General features: G+C 36.9%; 1 protein-coding gene across 3 annotated transcripts in view; it reads left to right on the forward strand.

Annotated features, from left to right (window-relative positions):
• The window catches only part of WNK3 (WNK lysine deficient protein kinase 3), a 144,910-nt gene that overhangs the window by 90,082 nt on the left and 28,965 nt on the right, over positions 1–25,863 (forward strand). For all 3 annotated transcript variants that reach the window (XM_047716927.1, XM_047716928.1, XM_047716929.1), the window contains 6 exons: positions 13,195–13,342; positions 19,333–19,449; positions 21,080–21,235; positions 21,317–21,368; positions 22,639–22,776; positions 23,150–24,093. In XM_047716927.1, coding sequence (XP_047572883.1) covers positions 13,195–13,342; positions 19,333–19,449; positions 21,080–21,235; positions 21,317–21,368; positions 22,639–22,776; positions 23,150–24,093 — 1,555 coding nt within the window. The remainder of the gene's footprint in view (positions 1–13,194; positions 13,343–19,332; positions 19,450–21,079; positions 21,236–21,316; positions 21,369–22,638; positions 22,777–23,149; positions 24,094–25,863) is intronic.

Raw genomic sequence — 25,863 nt, forward strand, 5'->3', positions numbered from 1 at the left:
CACTCATTGGGATTACTACTTGGACACTATAGGTATCAATTTGTCTGCCACGGAACCATCTATTGTCCTGTTGCAAACCCTTCCCTCCTTCCCTGTCATACTCGTATTCCCAGTGGTTGAGCCCTGCAGATTCTCCTGCAATGCCTGTAGTGTGAGATCAAAATAGGGGCCCCCACAAAGCTACCCACAATGTTGAGTGAGGGCTGGTTGTCCTGCCGCCAGGTTCTTTTCCAACTGGAGGTATTAGAGGTTCAGGTATTATGCTGGCCTGGGGTAGGGGCAATGTGGCCAATGTATAGCCACTTCTCTTACGCCTCTTTTTTTTTTAGAGGAGGGAGAAAGAGAAAGAGTGAGCATGAGCAGGTGGAGGGGCAAAAGGAGAGGGAGAGAAAATCTTAAGCAGGCTCCATGCCTAGCATGGAGCTTGACTCAGGCCTAGATCTCATGATCTGGGCTGAAATTAGTAGTCAGATGCAACTGACTGGGCCACCCAGGTGCCCCTTCTCTTACCCTTCTAATCCAGTCTGACTTGGTCTCTACTGTGCAAAGGGGTGGCTTCAGTCAGTTCTAGGAATGTTCTAGGAATCTTTCAGTGGTGTCTTGTTCTCAAATAGTTATTAGTTGTTCTTGTGAGCAAAGGCAGAAACAACCTATGTTGCCATCTTGGTGATGTCACTTTTTGTGGTTGTGCGTTATTTTTGTAATTTTCCTTAATTCTCTCTTAATATCTCTATTTTTCTATGAGATTTTCTGTTTTCACATTTGCTTCAAGAATATTTGTAATTGCTCATTGAAGCATTTTGATGATGGCTGCTTTAAAATCCTTATCAAGGGGTGCCTGGGTGGCTCAGTGGGTTAAAGCCTCTGCCTTCAGCTCAGGTCATGGTCCCAGGGTCCTGGGATTGAGCCCCGCATCAGGCTCTCTGCTCCACAGGGAGCCTGCTTCCTCCCCTCTCTCTTTGCCCGCCTCTCTGCCTACTTGTGATCTCTGTCTGTCAAATAAATAAATAAAATCTTTTAAAAAAATAAATAAAAAATAAAATCCTCATCAATAGGGACGCCTGGGTGGCAAGTCAGTTAAGCATCTGCCTTTGGCTCAGGTCATGATCCCAGGGTCCTGGAATCGAGTCCAGCACTGGGGCTCCTTGCTCGGTGGGGAGCCGGCTTTTCCCTCTCCCTCTGCCTGCCTCCCTTCCTACTTGTTATCTTTGTCAAATAAATAAAATTAAAAAAAAATTTAAGCTGCTTCCCCTGCTTGTTCATTCTCTCTCTCTCTCTGATAAATAAATAAATAAAATCTTCAACAAAATAAAATCCTTGTCAGATAAATCCAGTATCTGATTCATCCTGGTGTTGGCATCTCTTGATTGTCTTTTTGTATTCAAATTGTTATCTTCCTGGCTTTTGGTATGATAAGGAATTTTCATTTGTCTTCTGGACATTTGGGATATTATTTTGGGAGACTCTGGATCATATTTAAATACTGTATTTTAGTGGACAGTTACCCTATTTAGATGCATAGGTTCTGATCTACTTTTGTGGGCTGTGGTTCTAATGACAATTTAGTTTTCAGAGTCCTTGTAGTATTAGTACTGGTAGTACTAGTTCACCTTGCTTGGTTCACCTGACACCACTGGGCCCCATTGCTGCTGCCCCAGGCCAGAACTCAAGGCCACATGCTACTGGTGGAGCTCCCTCTAATCTTACTAGGGGAGGGAAGGGCCGCCTGAACTATCTTCTGCTGGGTTGGGGGTCAGGAGACCACTGGTCTTGCTGCCTTTGCCTTTAAGCTGAGAGTCAGGAGACACTGAGCCTGGACTATCTTGTCACTGGGTGGGTAATTGGGAGATGCCAAATTGCTTTGTTTTTCTTTGAGTCCTGGGAGTCCCTAGCCAGTCCACTTTCATATTTTCATCCTTCAGTATCTAGCTGATTGTCTACTCTATTTAATTTCCACACGATTTAGGTGGACTTAAGAGGTGAGAAGAACAGAGAGAGTTGAATTCCTGCCATCTTGTCCCAGACCCTGAACTGGTGTTTTAAGATTACTTTGAAATGCGAATGAAATAGCCCCATTGACTAGAATTATGTCCCTTTTATCTTTTGAAGGTGTTGTTACTATTATTTTTTTTTTGTATATTAAAAAACTAAGAGCAGGGGCGCCTGTGTAGCTCAGTGGGTTAAAGCCTCTGCCTTCGGCTCAGGTCATGATCCCAGGGTCCTGGGATCGAGCCCCGCGTCGGGCTCTCTGCTCAGCAGGGAGCCTGCTTCCTCCTCTCTCTCTGCCTGCTTCTCTGTGATCTCCGTCTGTCAAATAAATAAATAAAATCTTCAAAAAAAAAAAAAAAAACCCAAGAGCTGTATTAATGTAACTCCTTCTACCACTTTTTTTTTTTTTTAAGATTTATTTATTTGAGAGAGAGGGGGAAAAGTGAGTGGGGAGAGGGGCAGAGGGCGAGGGAGAGAGAATCTCCAAGCAGTCTCCCCGCTGAGTGTGGAGCCCTACGTGGGGCTTGAACCCAGGACCCTGAGATCATGACCTGAGCTGAAACCAAGAGTCAGACACGTAACCGACTGAGCCACCCAGGGGCCCCCTTCTACCACATGTATTTATATAATTTTTTTTAACATGAACATAGGAAAAATTTTAGAAGTTATTTTTATATCTTCTTTCATATCTTTATATAAATATTTCAGGGGTAGTTGCCAGGAGAAAGGAATTTACCTAAAAATTAATTTAAAAGATATGTGCTTGGTGCTAACAGATCTTTTCACTTAATTTTTAAATGTATTTATTGGAAATTTTGTATTTATTGAATTATCTTCAAACTTATTAAAGAAAAACGCTGAAAAATGTCCTGACACAGATAAACTGAAAGATAGCTGCCATTTCATAATCATACTGATATGAACCTGCAAGATATAACTAGTTAAAATTAATCACATTGAACCATTTTAATATCATTCATTTTTAAATTTTTTTACCAGAATTGTAGTGTATGTTATTTTATTATTTATTTTATTGAAGTATAACTGACATAAAAATTTATATTAGTTTAAAATACACAACATAATGATTTGATATTTGAATATATTGTAAAATGATCACCACAGTAAGTGTAGTGAACATCTATCACCATACATAGTTACAGAATTTTTTTCTTGTGAACTTTTAAGATCTAATCTCTTAGCAACTTTGAAATATACAATATAGGGACGCCTGGGTGGCTCAGTTGGTTGGACGACTGTCTTCGGCTCAGGTCATGATCCCGGGGTTCCAGGATCGAGTCCCACATCGGGCTCCCAGCTCCATGGGGAGTCTGCTTCTCCCTCTGACCTTCTCCTTGCTCATGCTCTCTCTCACTCTCTCTCTCTCAAATAAATAAATAAAATCTTTAAAAAAAAGAAATATACAATATAGTATTATTAACTATAGTCACCATGATGTACATGACATCTCAAGAATTACTTATTTTATAACAGGAAGTTTATATATTTGACTGCCTTCACCCATTTTGCTCAACACATTTCCCACCTCTGGCAACCCGTGGCAACAATTAATTAATCATTAATCTGTTCTCTGTATATAGGAGTCTGTTTTTTAAATTCTACATATTATGATATTTTTCTTTCTGTTTCTGACTTACTTCCCTTAACATGAGAAATATAAAGAGGAAAATAATATCCTGAGGGTGTCTTCATGCTATGGAAAATAGCAAGACTCCATTCTTTTTTATGGCTGAATACTATTCCTCACTGTGTGTGTAAACATGAATATAACACATTTCCCTTTTTCCTTTAAGTATAGTGTTTTTTAATTTTTTTTAACATTCAGTGTTTTATTAGTTTTAGGTGTATGATATAGTGATTCAACAATTCCAAATAATTCCCAGTGCTCGGTATGAGAAGTGCACACCTTAACCCCCATTCCATTTTTAACCCATTCCCCCTCACCTCCCTTTTGTGACACTTTTTTCTCTAATGATGAGTCCGTTTCTTCATTTGTCTGCCTCTCCTCTGTATTTTTGTCCCTTTGCTTATTGATTTTGTTTCTTAAATTCCAAATATGAGGGAAATTATCTAGTATTTGTCTTTTTCTGTCTTCACTTAGCATTATACTCTCTACCTCTATCCATATAATTTCCATTCTTTTTTATGGCTGAATAATATCCCATTGTGTGTATATACACCACATCTTCTTTATCTGCTCATTATTTGATAGACACTTGGGCTGCTTCCATAATTGGACTATTGTAAATAGTGCTGCTATAAACATAGGGGTGGATGTATCTTTTTGAATTAGTGTTTTTGCATTCCTTGGATAAATCCCCAGTAGTGCAATTGCTGGATCAGAGGCTAGTTCTATTTTTAACTTTTTGAGGAACCTCCGTACTATTTTCTGTAGTCGCTGTACCAGTCTGCAGTCCCACCAACATTGCAAGAGGGTTCCCTTTCTCTGCATCCTTGCCAACATGTGTTGATTCTTGAGTTGTAGATTTTAGCTATTCCAACAAGCGTGAAGTTGTAGCTTAGTGTAGATTTGATTACATTTCTCTGATTATAAGTGATGTTGAATATCTTTTCATGTGTCTGCTGGCCATCATGATGTCTTTGGAGAAATGGCTGTTCATTTCTTCTACCCTAATTGGGTTGTTTGTTTTTTGAGTGTTGAGTTTTACAAGTTCTTTATATTTGGGTACTAACCCTTTATCGAATGTGTCATTTGCAAATGTCTGGTCCCATTCAGTAGGTTGTCTTTCAGTTTTGTTGATTATTTCCTTCACTATAGAGAAACTTTTTATTTTGGTGTAGTTCCAGTAGTTTATTTTTGCTTTTGTTTCCCTTGCCTCAGGAGACATATCTAAAAGGAAGTTGCTAGGGCCGAGGTCAGAAAAGTTATTGCCTTCTAGGCTTTTTATGATTTCAGGTCTCCCATTTAGGTCTTTCATCCATTTTGAATTTATTCTTGTGCATGGTGTAAGAAAATGGTCCAGTTTCATTGTTTTGCATGTTGTTGTCCAATTTTGCCAACATTTGTTGAAGATAATTTTTTTTTTCCTACTGGATGTTCTTTCCTGCTTTGTCATAGATTAATTGACCATATAGTTGTGAGTTTATTTCTGAAATTCTGTTCTGTTCTATTGATCTGTATGTCTGTTTTTGTGCCAATACTGTTTTGGTCACTACAGCTTTCTAATATAATGTGAAGTCCAGAGTTGTGATGCCACCAGCTTTGCTTTTCTTTTTCAAGATTGCTTTGCCTGTTCAGGGTCTTTTGTGATTTCATACTAATTTTAGGACCATTTGTTCTAGTTCTTTGAAAAAAAAAAGTTAGTATTTTGACAGAGATTGCATTTAATCTATAGATTGCTTTTTGTAGTATAGACATTTTGACAGTATTTGTTCTAATCTATCAGTGTGGAATGTCTTTCCATTTCTTTGTGTCATCTTTAATTTCTTTCATCACTGTTTCATAGTTTTCAGAGTACAGATCTTTACCTCTTTGGTTAGGTTTATTCCTATGTATCTTACTATTTTTGGTACAATTGTAAATAAGATTGGTTTCCTAATTTCTCTTTCTACTGCTATATTATTGGTGTATAGAAATGGAACAGGTATCTGAGATGCGTGGGTGGCTCATTCGGTTAAGTGTTTAACTCTTGATTTCCACTCAGGTCATGATCTCAGGGACCTGGGATCGAGCCCCACGTTGATGATGCTTAAGATCCTCCCTCTATGCCTCTGCCCCTCCCCCGCTCATGCGCTGGCTCTCTCTTTCTCTCTAAAATAAATAAATCTTTAAAGAAGAAAGAAATGCAACACATATCTGTATATTGATTTTGTATCCTACAACTTTACTGATTTCTTTATCAGTTCTGGCAGTTTTGTGGTAGAGTCATTTGGGTTTTCTATATACTGTATCACGTCATCTGCAAATAGTGAAAGTTTTACTTCTTCCTACCAATTTGGATGCCTTTTATTTTTTTGTTGTTGTTTGATTTCTGTGGCTTGACTTCTAGTACTATCTTGAATAAAAGTGGAAGAGTAGACATCCTTGACTTGTTGCTGACCTTAGTGGAACACTCTCAGTTCTTCCTCATTAAGTATGATGTTACCTCTGTGTTTTACGTAGATGGCCTTTATTATGTTGAGGTATGTTTCCTCTATTCCTATTTCATTGAAGGTTTTCATCATAAATGGATGTTATACTATGTCAAATGCTTTTTCGGCATCTATTGAAATGATCAAATGGTTCTTTTCTTTCTCTTACTGATGTGATGTAATGTGTTGATTGATTTACAAATATTAAACCACCCTTAAAATCTAGGAGTAAATCCCATTTGATTGTGGTGAATGATTTTTTAAAATGTACTGTTAAATTCAGTTTCCAAGTGTTTTGTTGAGGATTTTTGTGTCTATATTCATCAAGGTTAAAGGATATTGGCTTGTGGTTCTCTTTTTTTAGTGGTATCTTTATCTGGTTTTGGTATCAGGGTAATGCTAGTCTCATAGAATGGACTTGGAAGTTTTTTTTCCTTTTTTATTTTTTGGAACATCTTAAGAAGAATAAATATTAACTCTTCCTTAAATGTTTGGTAGAATTCACCTGTGAAGCCAACTGGTCCTGGACTTTTATTTGTTGGGAGTTTTTGATTACTGACTCAATTTCTTTGCTGGTTATTGGTCTGTCCAAATTTTCTATTTGTTCCAGTTTCAGTTTTGGGGGTTGATATGATTCTGTGAATTTATTCATTCCTTCTAGGTTGTCCAGTTTGTTGCATATAGTTTTCATAATATATATAATATATAATATATTATATTATATTATATATTATATTATTATAATATATTTCATAATATATAATAATATATGCATATAGTTGCATATAATTTTCATAATATTCTCCTATAATTGTTAATATTTCTGTGGTGTTGATTATTTCTCCTCTATCATTTGTGGTTTTATTTATTTGGGTTCTTTCTCTTCTTTTTGCTAAGTCTGGCTAGAGGTTTATCAATTGTATTAATTTTTTTCATAAAGCCAGCCCTTCCTTTCACTGGTCTATTCTATTTGTTTTTTTTCAGTTTCTATATTGTTTATTTCTGCTCTAATCTTTATTCTTTCATTCTGCTGGTTTAAGGTTTTGTTTGTTGGTTTTTTCCTAGCTCCTTTAGATGCAAGGTCAGGTTGTTTATTTGAGAGTTTTCTTGCTTTTTGAGGTACGCCTATATTATTGTTATAAACTTCCGTGTTAGAACAGCTTTTGCTGGGCGCCTGGGTGGCTCAGTCAGTTAAGCATCTGCCTTCAGCTCAGGTCATGATCCCAAGGTCCTGGGATCAAGTCCTGCATCGGGCTCCCTGCTCACCGGCGTGTCTACTTCTCCCTCTGCCTCTGTACCTCCCCCCTTGTGCTTGTGCTCTCTCTTTCTCATGCTCTCTCTCTCAAATGAATAAATAAAATATTTAAACAAAACAGCTTTTGTTGCAACTCTGAGATTTTGGACCATTGTGTTATCATTTTCATTTGTTTCCATGTACTTTTTTATTTCTTCTTTTGTGTCCTGGTTGAGCCATTCATTGACTAGTTGTGTGTTGTTTAACCTGCATATATTTGTGGTCTTTCTAGATTTTTTCTTGTGGTTGACCTCTGGTTTTATAGCGTTGTGGTCAGAAAAGATGCATGGTATGACTTCAGTCTTCTTGAATTTATTGTGGCTTGTTTTGAGAGCTAGTATGTGATCTATTCTGTAGGTTGTTCAGTGTGCACTTGAAAAGAATATGTATTCTGCTGTGTTAGGGTGGAATGTTCTGAATGTATGTGTTAAATCCATCTGTTCCAGTGTGTCATTCAAAGCCATTGTTTCCTTGCTGATTTTTTAAAAAAAGATTTTATTTATTTATTTGAGAGATTGAGAGCAAGAGAGAAAATACATCAGTGGGGAGGGGCAGAGCGAGAGGGAGAAGCAGACTCCCTACTGAGCAAGGAGCCCTCCTCAGGGCTCTATGCCAGGATTGTGAAATCATGACCTGAGCCTAAGGCAAATGCTTAACTGCCTGAGCCTCCTAGGAGACCCAGTTTCTGTTTAGTTGATCAGCCCATTGATGTAAGTGGGGTGTTAAAGTACCCAACTATTGTATGATTATTGATTATTTATATTTGTTATTAACTCTTTGTCTCTTTTTGCTCATATGTTGGGTGCCTAGATATTTACAATTATTGTATTTTCTGATTGGCTATCCCCTTCATGATTATATGTTGTCTTCCTTTTTCTCTTGTTAGTCTTTGTTTTAAAGTCTGTTTTCTCTGATACCAGTATTGCTCCTCCATCTTTCTGTTGATAGCCATTTTCATTATAGATGTTTCTCCCTCATTTTCAATCTGTTGGTGTCTTTAGGTCTAAAATGAGTCTCTTGTAGGCTGCATATAGGTAGGTCTTATTTTTTTTTTATCCATTCTGTCTCCCTGTGACTTTTGATTGGAGCATTTAGTCCATTTACCTTCATAGTAATTATTAAAAATGTATTATCATTTTATTCTTTGTTTTGTGGTTGTTTCTGAAGATTTTTGCTGATCCTTTATTGTTTTTATCTCTTTCATCATTTGATTTTCATTATTGATATATTTAGATATTTTCTCTGTGTTCTTTATGTATTTATTAGTGGTTTTTGATATATGGTTACCGTTAGGTCTGTGTGTGATGACTTCTGCAAGTAGCAGTCTATATTAATTTGATGGTCGTTTAAGTTTTGACCCATTCTTTTTTTTTTTTAAGATTTTTTTTTTTTTTTTTTTTTGTCAGAGAGAGAGGGAGAGAGAGCGAGCACAGGCGGACAGAATGGCAGGCAGAGGCAGAGGGAGAAGCAGGCTCCCCGCCAAGCAAGGAGCCCGATGTGGGACTCGATCCCAGGACGCTGGGATCATGACCTGAGCCGAAGGCAGCTGCTTAACCAACTGAGCCACCCAGGCGTCCCAATTTTGACCCATTCTTTACTCTTCTCCTCAGCACATTTTAGTAACATTTTGTCATATTTCACAAATTTACATATTTTACATGTTTTCCATTTATTTTTTAATGTCTTGACTGAATTTTTACAGAAATATTATTTTTTACTTCTTTAGTTTCCTAGCTTTCTACTTTCACTTTTGGTCTCTCCTTTCTACTCACAGAGTCCCCTTTAATATTTTTTACATAGCTGGTTTAGTCATCATGAACTCCTTTAGTTTTTATTTCTCCTTCTATTCTGAATGGTAGCCTTGCTGTATAGAGTATTGTTGGCTGCAGATTTTCCTCATTCATTACTTTGAACTTATCATGCCACTCCCCTCTGGCTTGCAAAGCTTCTGCTAAAAAATCTGCTATCCTTTTATGTTTCTCTTTTATGTTACTATCTTCTTTTGCCTTGCTGCTTTTAAAATTTTTTTAAAAGATTTTATTTATTCATTTGATAGAGAGAGGGAGGGAAAGAGAGCAGAAGCAGGGGGGCTGCAGAGGGAGATGGGGAAGCAGGCACCTGATGTGGGGTTCAATCCCAGGACCCTGGGATCATGGCTTGAGCTGAAGGCACATGCTTAACTGACTTGAGCCCCCCAGATGTCCCTTAAATTTTTTTCTTCATCACTATTTTTTTTGCCAGTTTAATTACAATATATCTTGGTATGGATCTCCGTTTGTTGATTTTATTGGGGGTCTCATGCCTCCTGGATCTGGATATCTGTTACCTTCTCCAGATTAGGGAAGTTTTCAGCTATTATTTCTTCCAATAAATTTTCTACCCTGTTTTCTCTCTCTTATTCTAGGACTCCTATAATATGAATGTTACTACATTTGGTGGAGTCACTGTGTTCCCTATGTCTATTTTCATTTCTCATTATTCTTTTTTCTCTTTTGTTCAACTTGATGATTTTCCATTATTCTGGCTTTAGATCACTAATTTGCTCCTCTACTTCTTCCATCCTCTTCTTCATTCCATCAAATGTGCTTCTCATTTCATTTATTGAGCCCTTTATTTCAGCTATGTTATTCCTTATCTCTATGTTAAGGGCCTCACTGATGTCCTCCATTCTTTTTTCAAGTCCAGTGAGTATGTTTGTGATCGTTACTTTAAATTCTCTATCAAGCATGTTAAGTATTTCTGTTTTGCTTAGATTTCTGGCTGTGGCCTTGTCCTGTTCTTTCATTCCGGATAATTTCTCTGTCTTCTCACTTTACCTACATTACTGTGCCTGTTTTTACGCTTTAGGAAAGTCAACCACATCTTCTATTCTTGAGGGTAATGATGAAGAAATCCAGTAATGCCTTACCCAGTAGTGTCCCTTGTTCCCTAGGGCCTTGTGCTTACAGGAGTGTCTCCAGTGTGTGCTGTGTATGCTCTTCTTTTGACCTAGTCACTTTATCCTTCAGGCCAGTTGTTTGCCAAGGCTCTATTTGTGTGTTGTGGGCAGTATTTGATCCCTTGCCTGAATGTGGCATGTTTTAGCTAGGTGTGCTCTGGTCTGTTTGTGAAGTGAGACCTACACCAACACTATAACTGGTGCTCTGCAAAACTCCCAAGTCAGGAACCATTGTGTGAACAGGGTTTTGGGCCCATCTTCTGGGGAGGGAGTCATCAAGGTGGGATTGTGGCAATGGAGACTGGGAATGGGAATTCCACTAGAATGTAGGAGAGGCAGGGCTTGGTATAAGCATGTAAGGTTGGGGTTGTCAGCATTGTGCTGGTTCTTGTCATGGCTCTGTGGTTCAGGGGAAGGAAATGGCACCACCTAGTTCTTTTCTTCCTGGAGGTTTCTCTCCATGAATGATGCCTCTCTGGGATGTGGTCTGAAATGAACAAATAACCTCCCCACCGTGTATTCCAGATGCTCTTCAGATCACTGTTGCCACACTGTATACTCACAGGTTATTTGCCTGCTTGCTCTGCAAGTGTAGCACAATGCCCTCTGGGCTGTATCCCAGCCAAGCCCAGTGACCTTTAAAACTCTAGGCTTATGCCTTGCTGGTTGCTGAAAGTCATAAAATTTGGCCCCTCCTGTTTTCCAAGCCAATTGCTATGGGGATTTGTTCCCATCCACTCCCCTGTGTATTAGTCTGGTATCCCTTTTCTGTGGCTGCTGCTTCCTTCCCATCCCAGTGACCACTCTCTGATTCCCCAAACGTGTCTCCACACTTTCTATCTTCTTTTTTTTTTTAAGTTTTTTTTTTAAAATTTCTTTTCAGCGTAACAGTATTCATTGTTTTTGCACCACACCCAGTGCTCCATGCAATCCGTGCCCTCTCCAATACCCACCACCTGGTTCCCCCAACCTCCGACCCCCCGCCCCTTCAAAACCCTCAAGTTGTTTTTCAGAGTCCATAGTCTCTCATGGTTCACCTCCTCTTCCAATTTCCCTCAGCTCCCCGCTTCTCCTCTCCATCTCCCCATGTCCTCCATGTTATTTGTTATGCTCCACAAATAAGTGAAACCATTTGATAATTGACTCTCTCTGCTTGACTTATTTCACTCAGCATTATCTCTTCCAGTCCCGTCCATGTTGCTACAAAAGTTGGGTATTCATCTTTTCTGATAGAGGCATAATACTCCATAGTGTATATGGACCACATCTTCCTTATCCATTCGTCCGTTGAAGGGCATCTTAGTTCTTTCCACAGTTTGGCAACCGTGGCCATTGCTGCTATAAACATTGGGGTACAGATGGCCCTTCTTTTCACTCCATCTGTATCTTTGGGGTAAATACCCAGTAGTGCAATTGCAGGGTCATAGGGAATCTCTATTTTTAATTTCTTGAGGAATCTCCACACTGTTTTCCAAAGTGGCTGCACCAACTTGCATTCCCACCAACAGTGTAAGAGGGTTCCCCTTTCTCCACATCCTCTCCAACACATGTTGTTTCCTGTTTTGCTAATTTCATCAAGATCAAAAGCTTCTGCACAGCAAAGGAAATAGTCAGGAAAACAAAGAGCAACCTAGGGAATGGGAGAAGATATTTGCAAATGACAGTACAGACAAAAGGCTGATATCCAGGATCTATAAAGAACTCCTCAAACTCAACACACACAAAACAGATAATCATATCAAAAAATGGGCAGAAGATATGAACAGACACTTCTCCAATGAAGACATACAAATGGCTATCGGACACATGAAAAAATGTTCATCGTCACTAGCCATCAGGGAGATTCAAATTAAAACCACATTGAGATACCACCTTATACCACTTTCTATCTTCTTCAGTGTGGCTGCTTCTGTATCTTTAGTTGTGTGGTTGTTCTTCCAGTCTTCAGGTCAATTGCGGGTGTATTTTTGATGATTTGATAGTTATTTGGTTGTATTCATGGGACAGGCGAGCATAGGGTCCTCCTATTCCGCCACCATCTTCCAATGAACCTTTACCCCATTTTTAAAAATCTCATTTTCATTTTTTGTTCTTTCTTATACCCTGTTCGTCTGTCTATGTCCTTTTGAGTTCAGTACATAAACAGGTATATTTTGAGTGAAAATTGTTTTTTAGAAGATTTATTTGAACACATTAATAATATACCCAAAACAAACAAGATAATGGGGCACCTGGGTGGCTCAGTGGGTTAAAGCCTCTGCCTTCAGCTCAGGTCATGATCCCAGGGTCCTGGGATCGAGCCCCGCATCGGGCTCTCTGCTCAGCAGGGAGTCTGCTTCCTCCCCTCTCTCTCTCTTGCTGCTTCTCTGCCTACTTAAATAAATCTTAAAAAAAAAAAAACTTTGTAAAAAAAAACAAACAAGATAAAATTGATCAAGAGCATCTTCTGATAAAAGGTTCCACAAAGATTCATCAATGCCCTTATTTTTCTTTTATTCCCACTACTGTCAGGTGATTGCCAAATAAATACATATTATTTCAGTTTTTTGTAACTTTGAATAACATCTTCATTGAGATATAATTCACATACCATTAAATTAACCAGTTTAAAGTGTACAGTGTGCTTTTTGTATATTCTCAGACATTATGTTTCTTATTTATTTTCTTAAACTGATTATGTATTATTTTATAATTGGAATTTTTCTAGAATTTTACTGTCAGAATGGAATTATTCTAGATATCATAGAATTTCAAATGTTAATTCTAATTAGGGTTAAATACTGGGCTTTGAGAATCATGGAATAATGTTTTCTCTGAGAAATTGAATATGACTTGCTTTTTTTTTTTTTTTTATAACTAGTTTGAACCCTGATGTGGCAGCTGTGAAAGAAAACATCAATACCCCTGATAACCCATGTGGAAATGGCAAACAAGATCGGATCAAACAAAGAAGAGCTTCCTGTCCTCGACCAGAAAAGGGGACTAAATTCCAACTTACTGTCCTTCAGGTCAGTGTGTAAATATTACTTGGTTAAGTGTGTGTGTAGAGGTCTGTGTTGACAGGTTGGGACCATGTTGCTTCAGACATAAGTATAGGGCATTGCAGAATGCTAACATCTCTTTCATTAAAATTTTTTCTGATTACAATATTCTGTACTAGGAAATATCGGCCAAATATTAGGAAGAAAATAAAAATCACTTTTTACCACCTCTCAGAGATAGTTCCTATTAATGTTTTAGTTTTCATCTTTCTTTCCTGTATGTATGTGTAGTATTTTACATTATTAAGGTTGTAATAGTACTAGTAATAGTAGCATATTTATTGTATTCTTTTGTGGTAGAAACCCCAAATGTTATGCATTTGTTTTATCATTTAATCCTTCAGTACGCCTGTATGATAGATGTTAGTATACTCTTCTTTACAAATGAAGATGCTGAAGATTTGAGAGGTAAAGTAATTTGCCTGTGGTCATTGAATTAGCAAGTGATTGTTGGACCTGAATCCATTTCAGACTTTAAAGCTGGTATTCTAACCAATGTGATAAACATTTTGGATGGATGCTTAAACCTATATATATTTTTTTTATATATAAATTTTATATATATATATAAAATTTCATATTCTTCTTTTGCTGAACACACACACACACATGTACACACACACATATACACATGTATATTAGTTGTATGAAGTTTTTAACTTTAATTCCAGTAGAGTTAACATACAGTGTTATATTAGTTTTAGGTGTACAATATAGTTACTTAACTGTTGTGTACATTACTTAGTGTTCATCATGATAAAGGTAATCTAATCCATATCATCTATCTCACCCATCCCCCATATACCCCCTAGGGGAGGTTTTTTGATTACTGACTCAAGTTCTTTGCTGGTTATCTATTTCTTGGTTGTCTCCCTTTTTCTTTTTTTTTTAAATTTTTCATTTGTTATTAAATACCGCATATGAGTAAAATGTTATATTATTTGTCCTTGTTTCACTGACTTATTGAACTTAGCATTACACTATCGAGTGCCATCCATTTTGCTACAAATGACAAGATTTCATTCTTTTTTATGGCTGAATGATATTTCATTCTGTGTGTATCTATCTATCTATCTATATACACACCCCACATCTTCTTTATCCATTCTTCAGTTGATGGGCACTTGAGTTGCTTCCATATCTTGCTTATTGAGTGCTGCTATTAACATAGAAGTATATATATCCCTTGGAATTAGTGTTTATATATTTTTATGTAAATAGCCAGTAGTATGATTGCTGGAGGGGGTAGTTCTATTTTGAACTTTTGAGGAACTCCCATAGTGTTTTCCATAGCGGCTATACCAGTTTGGATTCCAGGCAATAATGCATGAGAGTTCCTTTTTTGCCACATCCTTGTCAATAACTATTGCTCCAGATGGGGATGTTTTTAACAATTGTTTCTTGAAATAAATGTTTTGCTCTCCCCTTTCTCTCTCTTCTTCTTTTGAGACTCCTGTTGTTTGAATGTTATTACATTTGATGGATTCACTGAGTTTCCTAAGTCTATTCTTTCATTGCATAGTTCTTTCATCTCTCTTTGTTCATCTTTATTCCTTTCTACTACTCTTTCTTCCAGGTCACTAATTCATTTCTCTGCTTCTTCTGTCTTGCTTTTCATTTCATTAAGTATGTTTCTCATTTCATTTGTTGTGCCCTTTAACTGTTATGTCTTTCCTTATCTCTGTGTTAAGGGTCTCACTCATGTCTTCTACTCTTCTCAAGTCCAGTGAATTTCCTTATCATTTTTTGCTTTATCAGGCATGTTACTTATGTCTCTGGCTGTGGCTTGTCCAGTTCTTTTATCTGGTATAAGTGTTTATCTCATTTTTTCTGGCACTCTGTGTCTGTTGTTTTGTGTTAAGAAAGCCACCTGTGTCTTCTGCTCTTGAAAGTAGTGACTTTATGGGCACCTGGATGCTTGGTTTCAGCTCTGGTCATAATCTCAAGGTTGTGAGATTGAGTCCTATGTCCAGATCTGCATCGGACTCCCTGATTTTAGGAAGAGTCCTCCACGTCAGTCCAAAATCAATATGAACATATCTGTCTCCTGTGTTCCTCTAGCTTTTTGTGACTTCCATTTTTTAAAAAAGATTTTATTTATGTATTTGACAGACAGAGATCACAAGTAGGCAGAGAGGCAGGCAGAGAGAGGGGGGGAAGCAGGCTCCCTGCTGAGCAGAGAGCCCGATGCGGGGCTCGATCCCAGGACCCTGAGATCATGACCTGAGCCGAAGGCAGAGGCTTTAACCCACTGAGCCACCCAGGCGCCCCTCTGACTTCCATTTTTATGTTGCCTCCCCACAGGTCGCTGTCTCTTTAAGGGCATCAACCCCCAGCTATCACTTGGCCTCCTGGATTGCCCAGTGCTGAGTCAGCTGACCTTCAAAGTTCAAGGTTCTAAGCCCCACTGGTTTTACACACTCAACCCCTCTGGTTCTTAAAGCTATACATTATGAGGATTAGTTTTCCTTGAGGACCTGTTTCTCAGCAATCTTTGTATAGCTAGTCCCTCCTGCAGGCAGCCTTCTTTACCACTGACCTTCCTAACCTTTGAGGTGATGCTTCCTCCATATATTTAGTTGTGGAGTTTGTTTTGCCAGTCTTCAGATTGCTGTCCAGTTTATTGACTTGGATGTGGATGATACTTAATTGAAAACACGGGATGAGGTGAGCTCCAGGTCCTTCTATTCCACTGTCTTGCCAAACTCTTACTCTCTCTTCTGCCCATTTTGTAATTGGTTTGTTTCTTATATTGAGTTGTATATTTTCTTTATATATTTTGGATGATAATCCTTTATTGGATATGTCAGTTGTAAATATCTTCTCCAATTTAGTAGGTTGTTTTTTAGTTTTGTTGATTGTTTTTATTGCTGTAAAGAAACTTTTTATTTTGTTACAGTCCCAATAGTTCATTTCTGTTTTTATTTTCCTTGCCTCGGAAGACATATCTAGAATAATGGTACAGCTAGTGTCACAGAAATTACTGCCTGTGTTCCCATCTAGGACTTTTATGGTTTTAGGCCTCTCATTTAATTCTTTCATCCATTTTGAATTTATTTTGTGTATGGCATATGAAAGTAGTCCAGTTTCATTCTTTTGCATGTAACTCTACAGTTTTACCAATGCTATTTTTCAAAAAGACTGTCTTTTCCAGTTGCATATTCTTGGCTCTTTTGTTGAAGATTAATTGACCATATAATTGTGTGTTTATTTCTGGGCTTTCTCTCCTGTTCTTTTGATCTGAGTGTCTGTTTTCGTGCCAGTACTGTACTGTTTTGATTATGATGGCTTTGTGTTAATAACTTGTGGAATTGCGATACCTCTACCTTTGCTTTGCTTTTTGAGAATTGTTTGGGCTAATCAGAGTTTTTTTGTGGTTACATACAAATTTTAGAGTATTTTGTTCTAGTTCTGTGAAAAATGTTGTTATTTTGATAAGGTTTGCATTAAATGTGTAGATTGCCTTGGGTGGTATGATCATTTTAATAGTATTTGTTCTTTAAATCCATGAGCATGGACTATCTTCCCATTTCTTTGTGTCATCTTTATCTTTCATCAGTATTTGATGGTTTTCAGAGTATAGGTCTTTTGCCTCTTTGATAAGATTATTCCAAGGTATTTTATTATTTTTGGTACAATTGTTAATGTGATTTTCTTTCTTTCTTTCTTTCATTTCTGCTGATTCATTATTAGTGTACTGAAATTCAACTGATATCTGTACATTGGTTTTGTATCCTACGACCATAGTAAATTCATTTATCAGTTCTAGTAGTTTTTTCAGTGTTTTGTTTTGTTTTCTTTTTCTTTAAGTTTTCTATATATAGTATCATGTTGTCTGCAAATAATGAAAGTTTTACTTCTTCCTTACTGATTTGGATTCCTTTTATTTATTTTTGTCATTTGATTGCTGTGGCTAGGACTTCTAGTACTGTGTTGAATAAAAGGAGTGAGAGTAGACATCGTTGAATTTTTCCTGACCTTCGGGGGAAAGGTTTCAGTTTTTCATCATTGAGAATGATGTTATCTATGGATTTTTCACATACGACCTTTATTTTGTTGAGGGATGTTCCCTATAAACCTATTTTATTGAGTGTTTTCATCATGAAAGGATGTTGTGCTTTGTCATGTGCTTTTTCTGCATCTATTGAAATGATCACATGGCTTATTCTTTCTCATGTTGATGTGTGTGTATTACATTGATTGATTCATGAATATTGAACCACCCTTGCATCCCAGGAATTAATTCTACTTGATTGTGGTGAATGATTTTTTTAAAATGTGTTGTTGGATTCAGTTTGGTAGTATTTTGTTGAGTATTTTTTATATCTATGTTTATCAGGGATATTGGTTTATACTTTTTTTTTTTTTCAGTTTCTTAATCTGGTTTTGTATCCAGTTAATGCTGGTATCAGAATGAATTTGGAAGTTTTCCTTCCCCTTCTATCTTTTTGTAGTAGTTTGAGAAGGCATAGTCTCCTTTTTTAAAAGCTTAATATATCATGTACATTTTCCTATGTCAGTAATTTTTCAGTAATATAATATTTCCAATTGCTGTCTTAGATAGTCCCTTATATAGAGCTATAACAATTTAAAAATTTCTTCTGTTGTCATTTAGGTTGTTTTCAGTCTCTCTGTCTGCCAGTCTGTGTCTTCTTTAACTTTTTGTCTTTCTCTCTCCTTTTTTTAAAAAAGATTTTATTTATTTATTTGGCAGACAGAGATCACAAGTAGGCAGAGAGGCAGGCAGAGAGAGAGAGGAGGAAGCAGGCTCCCCCCTGAGCAGAGCCCTAGGCGGGGCTCTATCCCAGGATGCTGAGATCATAACCTGAGCTGAAGGCAGAGGCTTAACCCACTGAGCCACCCAGGCGCCCCTCTCTATCCTTTTGTCTGTCTGTCTCTGTGTGTTTCTCTGTAACAGACACTCTTGAACATGGATCTTTATAAACATCCCTGATTCTTCTTCTTTTTTTTTAAAGATTTATTTATTTATTTGACGGAGAGAGAGAGAGCACAAGCAGGCAGAGAGAGAGGGGGAGAGGCAGGCTCCCTGCTGAGCAGAGAGCCCGATGTGGGGCTCGATCCCAGGACCCTGAGATCATGACCCGAGCCGAAGGCAGAGGCTTAACCCACTGAGCCACCCAGGCGCCCCCCTGATTCTTCTTAATGCTTCATTCCTAGAAGTAGAATTAATGGGTGAAAAAGTGACAGAAAACAAACAAAAAAACCCCCAAACTCATTAATACAGAGAATAAAAGTGGTCGGTAGAGGGGAAGTTGTTTTGTTGTGGGGAATGTACAACAAAGGGAATATAGTCAGTGACATTGTAATAACATTGTTTGATGACAGGTGGTAAGTACATTTACATTGGTGAGCACTGAGTAATGTATGGAATTGTTAAATCAGTATGTTGGACACCTGAATTCAATATAACTGTGTATGTTAATTATACTTCAATTTAAGATAAATTAATAAAACTAATGAAAATATATGAAAATTTAAAAAAATTTTAAATACATATTGCTAGATGGACTGTCCAAAAAGTCTGGACCAGTATACATTTCCAAGAGCAGTACGTTTTCTTTTGCTTAAAGAGCCAATTTGTAGGATTAAGAGAATTTTGGAATGAATGACTGAATGATCTTTGCATTTTGGAAAAAATAGACATCTTCTAACTTTTTTGTCTTTCTTTTTAGTCTTTTTATAGCAGTTGTATTCCTTTTTCTTTTCTGTTGGATCACATTTCTGATTTATATTTTGCTAGTTTAACTCTTGTATTTGTCATAGGATGGGTGCTAAGGCACTATTTCAATAGGAAAAAACAATCTTTTTATATTCTCAACAGTTTAAACTATTTTTCCATATATTGAACATACACTCATCTAGTTCCTTGGTTGATTGCAAAGAGAAGATAATAAATAACTGTGTGACTCTTAAATTGGTGAAATGTTTGTATCCAGGTATCAATATCTGGAGACAATATGGTGGAGTGTCAACTGGAGACACACAACAACAAGATGGTCACCTTCAAATTTGATGTTGATGGTGATGCACCAGAGGATATTGCAGACTATATGGTAAGTACAGTGAAACCAAGTTATTTAACCTTTAGCATTCTGTATCTTTTTTCACTCATACTCTCCCCTCACTTATTCAGAGCAGTCTGTTTAGGGTACCATTAGTTTTTAAGATTTGCACAGAACTATACTACTTATAACAAAAAGTAAGTCACTGTAACTTCTTTCATTTCAGTATATTTATCTCTAAAATATGAGGGGTTTTTATTAAGAGGTCAATGATTCTTATCCCAGGCTGCATGTTAAAGTCATCTTAAGAGCTTTTTACAAACAAATCCATTGCCTAGGTCCCTAATTAAATCAGAATCTTTGGATGTAAGGCCTAAGCATCACTAGTTTGTAAAATACCCCAGGTAATTCTATTGTGTTAGGTACTGATATGTCATCTTACAAATAGGTGTTTAAATAATACTCATCATTTCTTTTAGTTTTCATATTTTCTTTGAATTGTTAGGCTTAAGTTAGTTGTTTTGCCCTTTTTGAAATGCAGATAAATAAGGGTAGAAGGAAGAGTACTTCATGCTTTTTTTTATAGCCTTTATTTTTTTTAATTTCTTTTCAGTATTCCAGAATTCATTGTTTATGCACCACACCTAGTGCTGCATGCAGAACGTGCCCTCCATAATACCTGCCACTAGGCTCACCCAACCCCCACCCTCCTCCCCTCCAAACCCTCAGATTGTTTCTGCCAGTTTTCTTTAATGTGCATTCCTGAAAAAAAAAAGAATTAAGCATTTTTAAAGTTAATAATGTTGTTAGTTCTGCCTCTTGTTTTTGTTTTGTTTTCAGTAAATAGTTCATTGATCTAATAATTGTTACACAGGAAATAAAACTAAAATTCTTTAGTAATTAAAAAAAATTAACATATAATGTATTATTTGCTTTAGGGGTACAGGTCTGTGATTCATCAGTCTTACAGAAATCACAGCACTCACCGTAATCCATACCCTCCCCAATGTCCATCACTCAGCCACCCCATTCCTTCCACCCCCGACTCCAGTCTAGTTCTGCCTCTTGTTTAACATGTTTTCTGAACTCTCCAGGCCATTCCTTATAACCTTTAGAGATGTTCATTTTGTGATTTAAAAAACTTTTGGTTTTGGACATCCTAGTGGTAATCATAAACATTTCCTCAGTTATGTTCCTCAAATGATAATTTATAGAATGTGAGATTTTTTTTAAATGCTGGCTTTTTCTCTGGTAGGTGGTACCAATCTGACAAGCATCAATGGTCCCAAAATAAGAATAAGTTAATGTTTTACGTGGCATTTTAGTGTGGTCATTTTTTTTTAAAGATTTATTTATTTATTTATTTTAGAGAGCGCAAGAGCGCCAGCGGAGGGAGGGGCAGAGGGAGAGCATCTCAAGCAGACTCCCTGTTGAGTGTGGAGCCTGATGCTGGGCTCAATCTCACGATCCTGAGATCATGACCTAAGCTGAAACCCAAGTGTTGGACACTCAGCTGACTAAGCCACCCAGGTGCCCCAGTGCTGGTTGTTTTTAATTCTCTTGTGGCCTTTGTATCTAATACTCAATTTTCATTTACTTTTCTTTAAGATAGTCACCATTGATATAATATTACAATCTTGAAGAAACTAAATTTAATAGACTTACTTTTACTTTTGGACAGGTTGAAGATAACTTTGTGCTAGAAAGTGAGAAAGAAAAATTTGTAGAAGAATTGAGGGCTATTGTAGGTCAAGCCCAGGAGATCCTTCATGTCCACTCTGCTGCAGATAGAGCCATCGGAATTGACTCTATTATTGTGGAATCCAACAATAGCCAAGTAAGAGCAGTTGTTTAGCAAATAGGTCTTCTCAGATATATATCAGGAACTTCTTTATTTATTTGTTCATTTTTAATTCAGACAGGATCATCTGAACAAGTACAGATAAATTCTGCATCCACTCAAACCAGCAGTAAGTATATTTCATAAAATTTACCATGTGGCTTTTGAAGCAAGACATTTGGAAACTTTAATTTATGTATCTTCATTGAGAAAGATACTAGCCCATAAAGGAAATTCATAAATTGTTAATGTAGGTTTACCCACACTTGGAAAGGCCTTTTCAGCCCAGATGTAAGAAGTAAAGTCATTCTCCAGATTTTCTTCAAGTGTTGGTTCTTTATCCAATTAATTGATTTCTGAGTCATTGCATGGTATGTTATCAGAAAAGCAGTCACAGTTCTGATGACCTTTAATGGCTTTACTGTTTGAAGTTAATTGGTAAGTTGGTTTTTTAAACCACTGATATGATGTGGACAGTACCTTTCTTAACCAATATCACTGTGTTCTAAGTTTGCCTCGTGTTTTAATATAGTCATTTATATTTTTATTTCCTTCCACTAGTGTTATACTTCTACCTGCTGTGATCACTGATAAGTTTTTGTAAATCAGTTACTAGCTAAACTTCCAGGGACTAAAAATGGGTTCTTCTGTTTTCTTTTCTGATGACTTTATCTCTCCATTCTTTTCAGCTCTGGTCATGGTTATATTTAGAGTATCTGGGAGGGGGCGAAGAGCCATAGACAAATGAGGACCTGTGAAGGAATTATAACAACATGAAGAAGCAACAGGTGGTGTGGGAGTCATGAAACCAGATACCATTACCCTGAAATTTACTTTGTGTTAGGATGCCAGGGTCCTCCTCTGTTCTTTCTTGCTAGGGGGAATTTGAACAGATTTCTGAATGATAAAGTATGGTAAAGTTTACAAAAAGAATTACTTATTTGAATGAATTTCCAAAGTAGGAGTAAAGATGTAGGGACTTTATTTTTAAGTTGTCATACCGTAAAATTGATTTTTTTCTTTTGGCATATAGTTCTGTAAGTTTTAATACCTATAGAATTGGGTAAGCATCATCATAATCAGGATGCAGAACAGGAGATAGAGGTTTTATTGGAGAAAATGCTTTCCATTTTTCCCCAAAAATGTGCCCTCTTCTAATTGCTATTGCTACAATGTTTGTTTTCCTATATTTAAAAAATCCTTCCCTAATAATATCTTGTACTTAGTTCTTTAGAGTATTTGCCTGCGTTGGGAGGTCTGGTCTTATAAATTACACATATCCTAATGATGTTGGAAATGGAGATACAAGACAAATTGGTGTTTTAACCTGGTTTCCTTAATAGGGTAAACATGTTGACAATTGCTTAGCATATTGATTTTTGCTAATTTCTTTTTTACAGATGAATCTGCTCCACAGTCATCCCCAGTTGGTCGGTGGCGATTCTGTATCAATCAAACAATAAGAAACCGTGAGGCTCAATCACCTCCTACTCTTCAGCAGTCTATATCTACAGTTCCTGGACTGTCTCTGCTTCCTGGTAAGTGTTCATTGTCTGCCAGCTTTCTCCAGACTTGGAGGGGTTACAAGATATATACCATATCTTTAATTTGTGTTCATGGATATTGTATTCTTATGAGAATGTTCATAATAATTTTTGAAGGTGTTATTGTTAGGGTATAACTTAAGCCATTTTAAAAGGTAATATTTTTAAATATAGTATTTATGGGAAAAAGTAAAAGGTTTTTATTCCTTGACAGGTTGAATTCTGTGTCTTTTGAGTCTTATTTACAAGACTTATTCACACAGGTTCTTGTTTGTCCCTTGCTCCTCTTGTCCCCTTTGAATTTGGTTACTAGTCCATGCTTTGTATTTATTAATATGTGCCTAGCTATTCTTTGTTATTGTTCTAGGTCCAAGAACCACAAGTAATAAGGAAATATCACAGGACACAGTGCCCACTCTAGAAAGTAATCCATGCCAGCGTGTACTTTTTGCCTCCAAATCAGAACTCAAGGATGTAGTTGATGGTAAGATTTCTGAATATGCCAGTGTAGAAACTAAGCAGCCAGCTATATTGTATCGAGTGGAAGATGACAGGCAGATAATGGCACGAGTTACTAGTAGTTCAAGTTATACTGCTACTTCAGTTCGTGCAGTTCCAGTTGAATGTGAGGGACTCACCAACCGAGCAGGCATATTTCTACCTGTATATCCATGTCACCAAGCTGCCAGTCAGGCTGATGTACCTATGGTCCCTCCTGGCGAGTCAACTCAGATTGCTGGTAACTCTGTTACAACTCTGGCATTTATATCTGATCAAAAGCCTCAATCCTTAGCAGTGCAGCAGCCAACTATGGATACAGAGTTTATTTCCCAAGAAGGAGAAACCACAATGAACACTGAAGCAAGTTCTCCTAAGATGGTCATTCCCACTCAGACCCCTGGCCTTGAACTGACTACCCTTCTACCCACTACTATCCTGGAATCAGATGGGGAAAGACCTCCAAAAATGGAGTTTGCAGACAACCGAATTAAAACTCTGGATGAAAAATTAAGAAACTTGCTCTATCAGGAGCATAGCATATCTAGCATCTATCCTGAGAGTCAGAAGGATACCCAAAGCATAGACTCTCCATTTTCTTCCTCTGCTGAAGATACGCTTTCATGCCCAGTGCCAGAAGTCATAGGCATCAGTCACAGTGGAATTCAAGATAGTCCTGCACAGTCCCCTAATTTTCAGCAGACAGGCTCTAAGATTCTGTCCAATGTGGCTGCAAGTCAGCCTGCTAACATATCAGTATTCAAAAGGGACCTGAATGTGATAACTTCTATACCCAGCGAATTATGTTTACATGTAAGTATTATTCTTTCTAATCAATTTCTTACCCTTATTCTTTTAAAGAAATTCCTTCTTTTCTAAAGTTATATCCTTTGAAATGAAATTGTCTATGTCTTAAGATTCTGAGGTCACAGGTTATTTAAGAAGGTCATGACTCTGGTGAATTAGCTAGGAACCTGCAAGGATGTCTTTTTTTGTATTAGTGACAACAGGACTGATTCATAGATTGTTTTAGTAGGTAGGAAGAACTGACTTTTAGATTTCCACTTAAAAGTGCCTGGTCCCAATTTCCTTTCTTAAAAGTTTATGCTTCTAGTTTAATCTTGTTTGGTGGGTTTTATTTGAAAAAAAAATTATTATTATTTTTTAAATTTAAATTCCAGTTCACCTCTAGTATAATATTAGTGCAGGTGTACAATATAGGGATTCAGCACTTCCTGCTGTGATCCAATACCCTGCACTTATCACAAGTGCCCTCCTTAATCCTGATCTCCTATTCAGCCCATCCCTCCACCCACCTCCCCTCTCTAGTTCTTGGTTTTCCTCTTCCCCTACCCTGAGTTCATTTGTTTTGTTTCGTAAATTCCACGTGAGTGAAATCATACGGTATTTTTTTTAAGTTATGTACATAGGAACTTAATTTCCCTTTTCTATTCCTTCAGATCACAGGGGTAATGACTATTTGGTGTTTATCCAGTATTTGGTACTTAACCTTCTTAAGCTTACATGGATCTTTTTACATCCCTATAACTTTTTATTTACAAAAATGGGATTGTGCTATATGCATATTGGTCTGCAAATTTATCTTTTCATTTTATAGTATATCATAGATATATTTCTAAATCTTCACCACTGTATCTCTTTATTATTATTATTATTATATAAGTATCATATGTGTGTATGTAAAGTAAAATCCATCCCACTTCCAAACCTATAGACACGCTGTTAATGAATCTTTGCAGACATAGTTTTAACTAACATACAGATATTTGTATAATCATACTTCTTTTTTTAAAGGATATTATTTATTTATTTGAGAGAGAAAGAGAGCACGAGCTGGGGGAGGGAGCCCAACCTGGGGCTCAATCCCTGCCCAAGATCATGACCTGAGCAGAAGTCAGATGCTTAACTGATTGAGCCACCCAGGCGCCTCAGTCATACCTCTTTATTACATATTTACAAAGACATAGATACATATGTTTTTATACATATACTTCTCTACATGCATGTGCTATTCTGCATTTTTTCAATTATGAACATTTATCCATGTTGGTACGAATAGTTCTACCTCACTTATGTTTTTTAAACAATGGCGTAATATTCCAGTGAATAGATACAACATAAAGATTTATATTGTTGTAAACTAGTAATTTTAAATTATGTAGTTAATATATAAACAGGAAAGCAATTCAGAAGGATAGAAAATTAATAGTAATTATGTTAACAACTTCTTTTACCCCATTCTACTCCCCAAACACTGTTCAGTTCCTGGTTTTAATTCTTGAAGTCATTACCATTAAGAACTTGTAAATAATATACTTATTCATCTATCTTTTGATTGAATACTTTTAGATAATACCTAATAATTCACTACTATGAAGGGTGAGGAAATTATTGTATTTTCCCTTTCTTCTTCTTTCCCATATACCTCCTAATTTTTATTACTTGTATTGCTTTTTAACACTGGCAAAGTTTATAACATCTACATTTTTTTTTCTGTAACATTGGTTGTGCTTTGTCTGTGGGTTGATTTGAAGAATTGAAGGTCAGTAAACAGCATTTATA

This window comes from Lutra lutra, chromosome X, assembly GCF_902655055.1.
Source record: "Lutra lutra chromosome X, mLutLut1.2, whole genome shotgun sequence".
NCBI classification, from domain to species: Eukaryota; Metazoa; Chordata; class Mammalia; order Carnivora; family Mustelidae; genus Lutra; species Lutra lutra.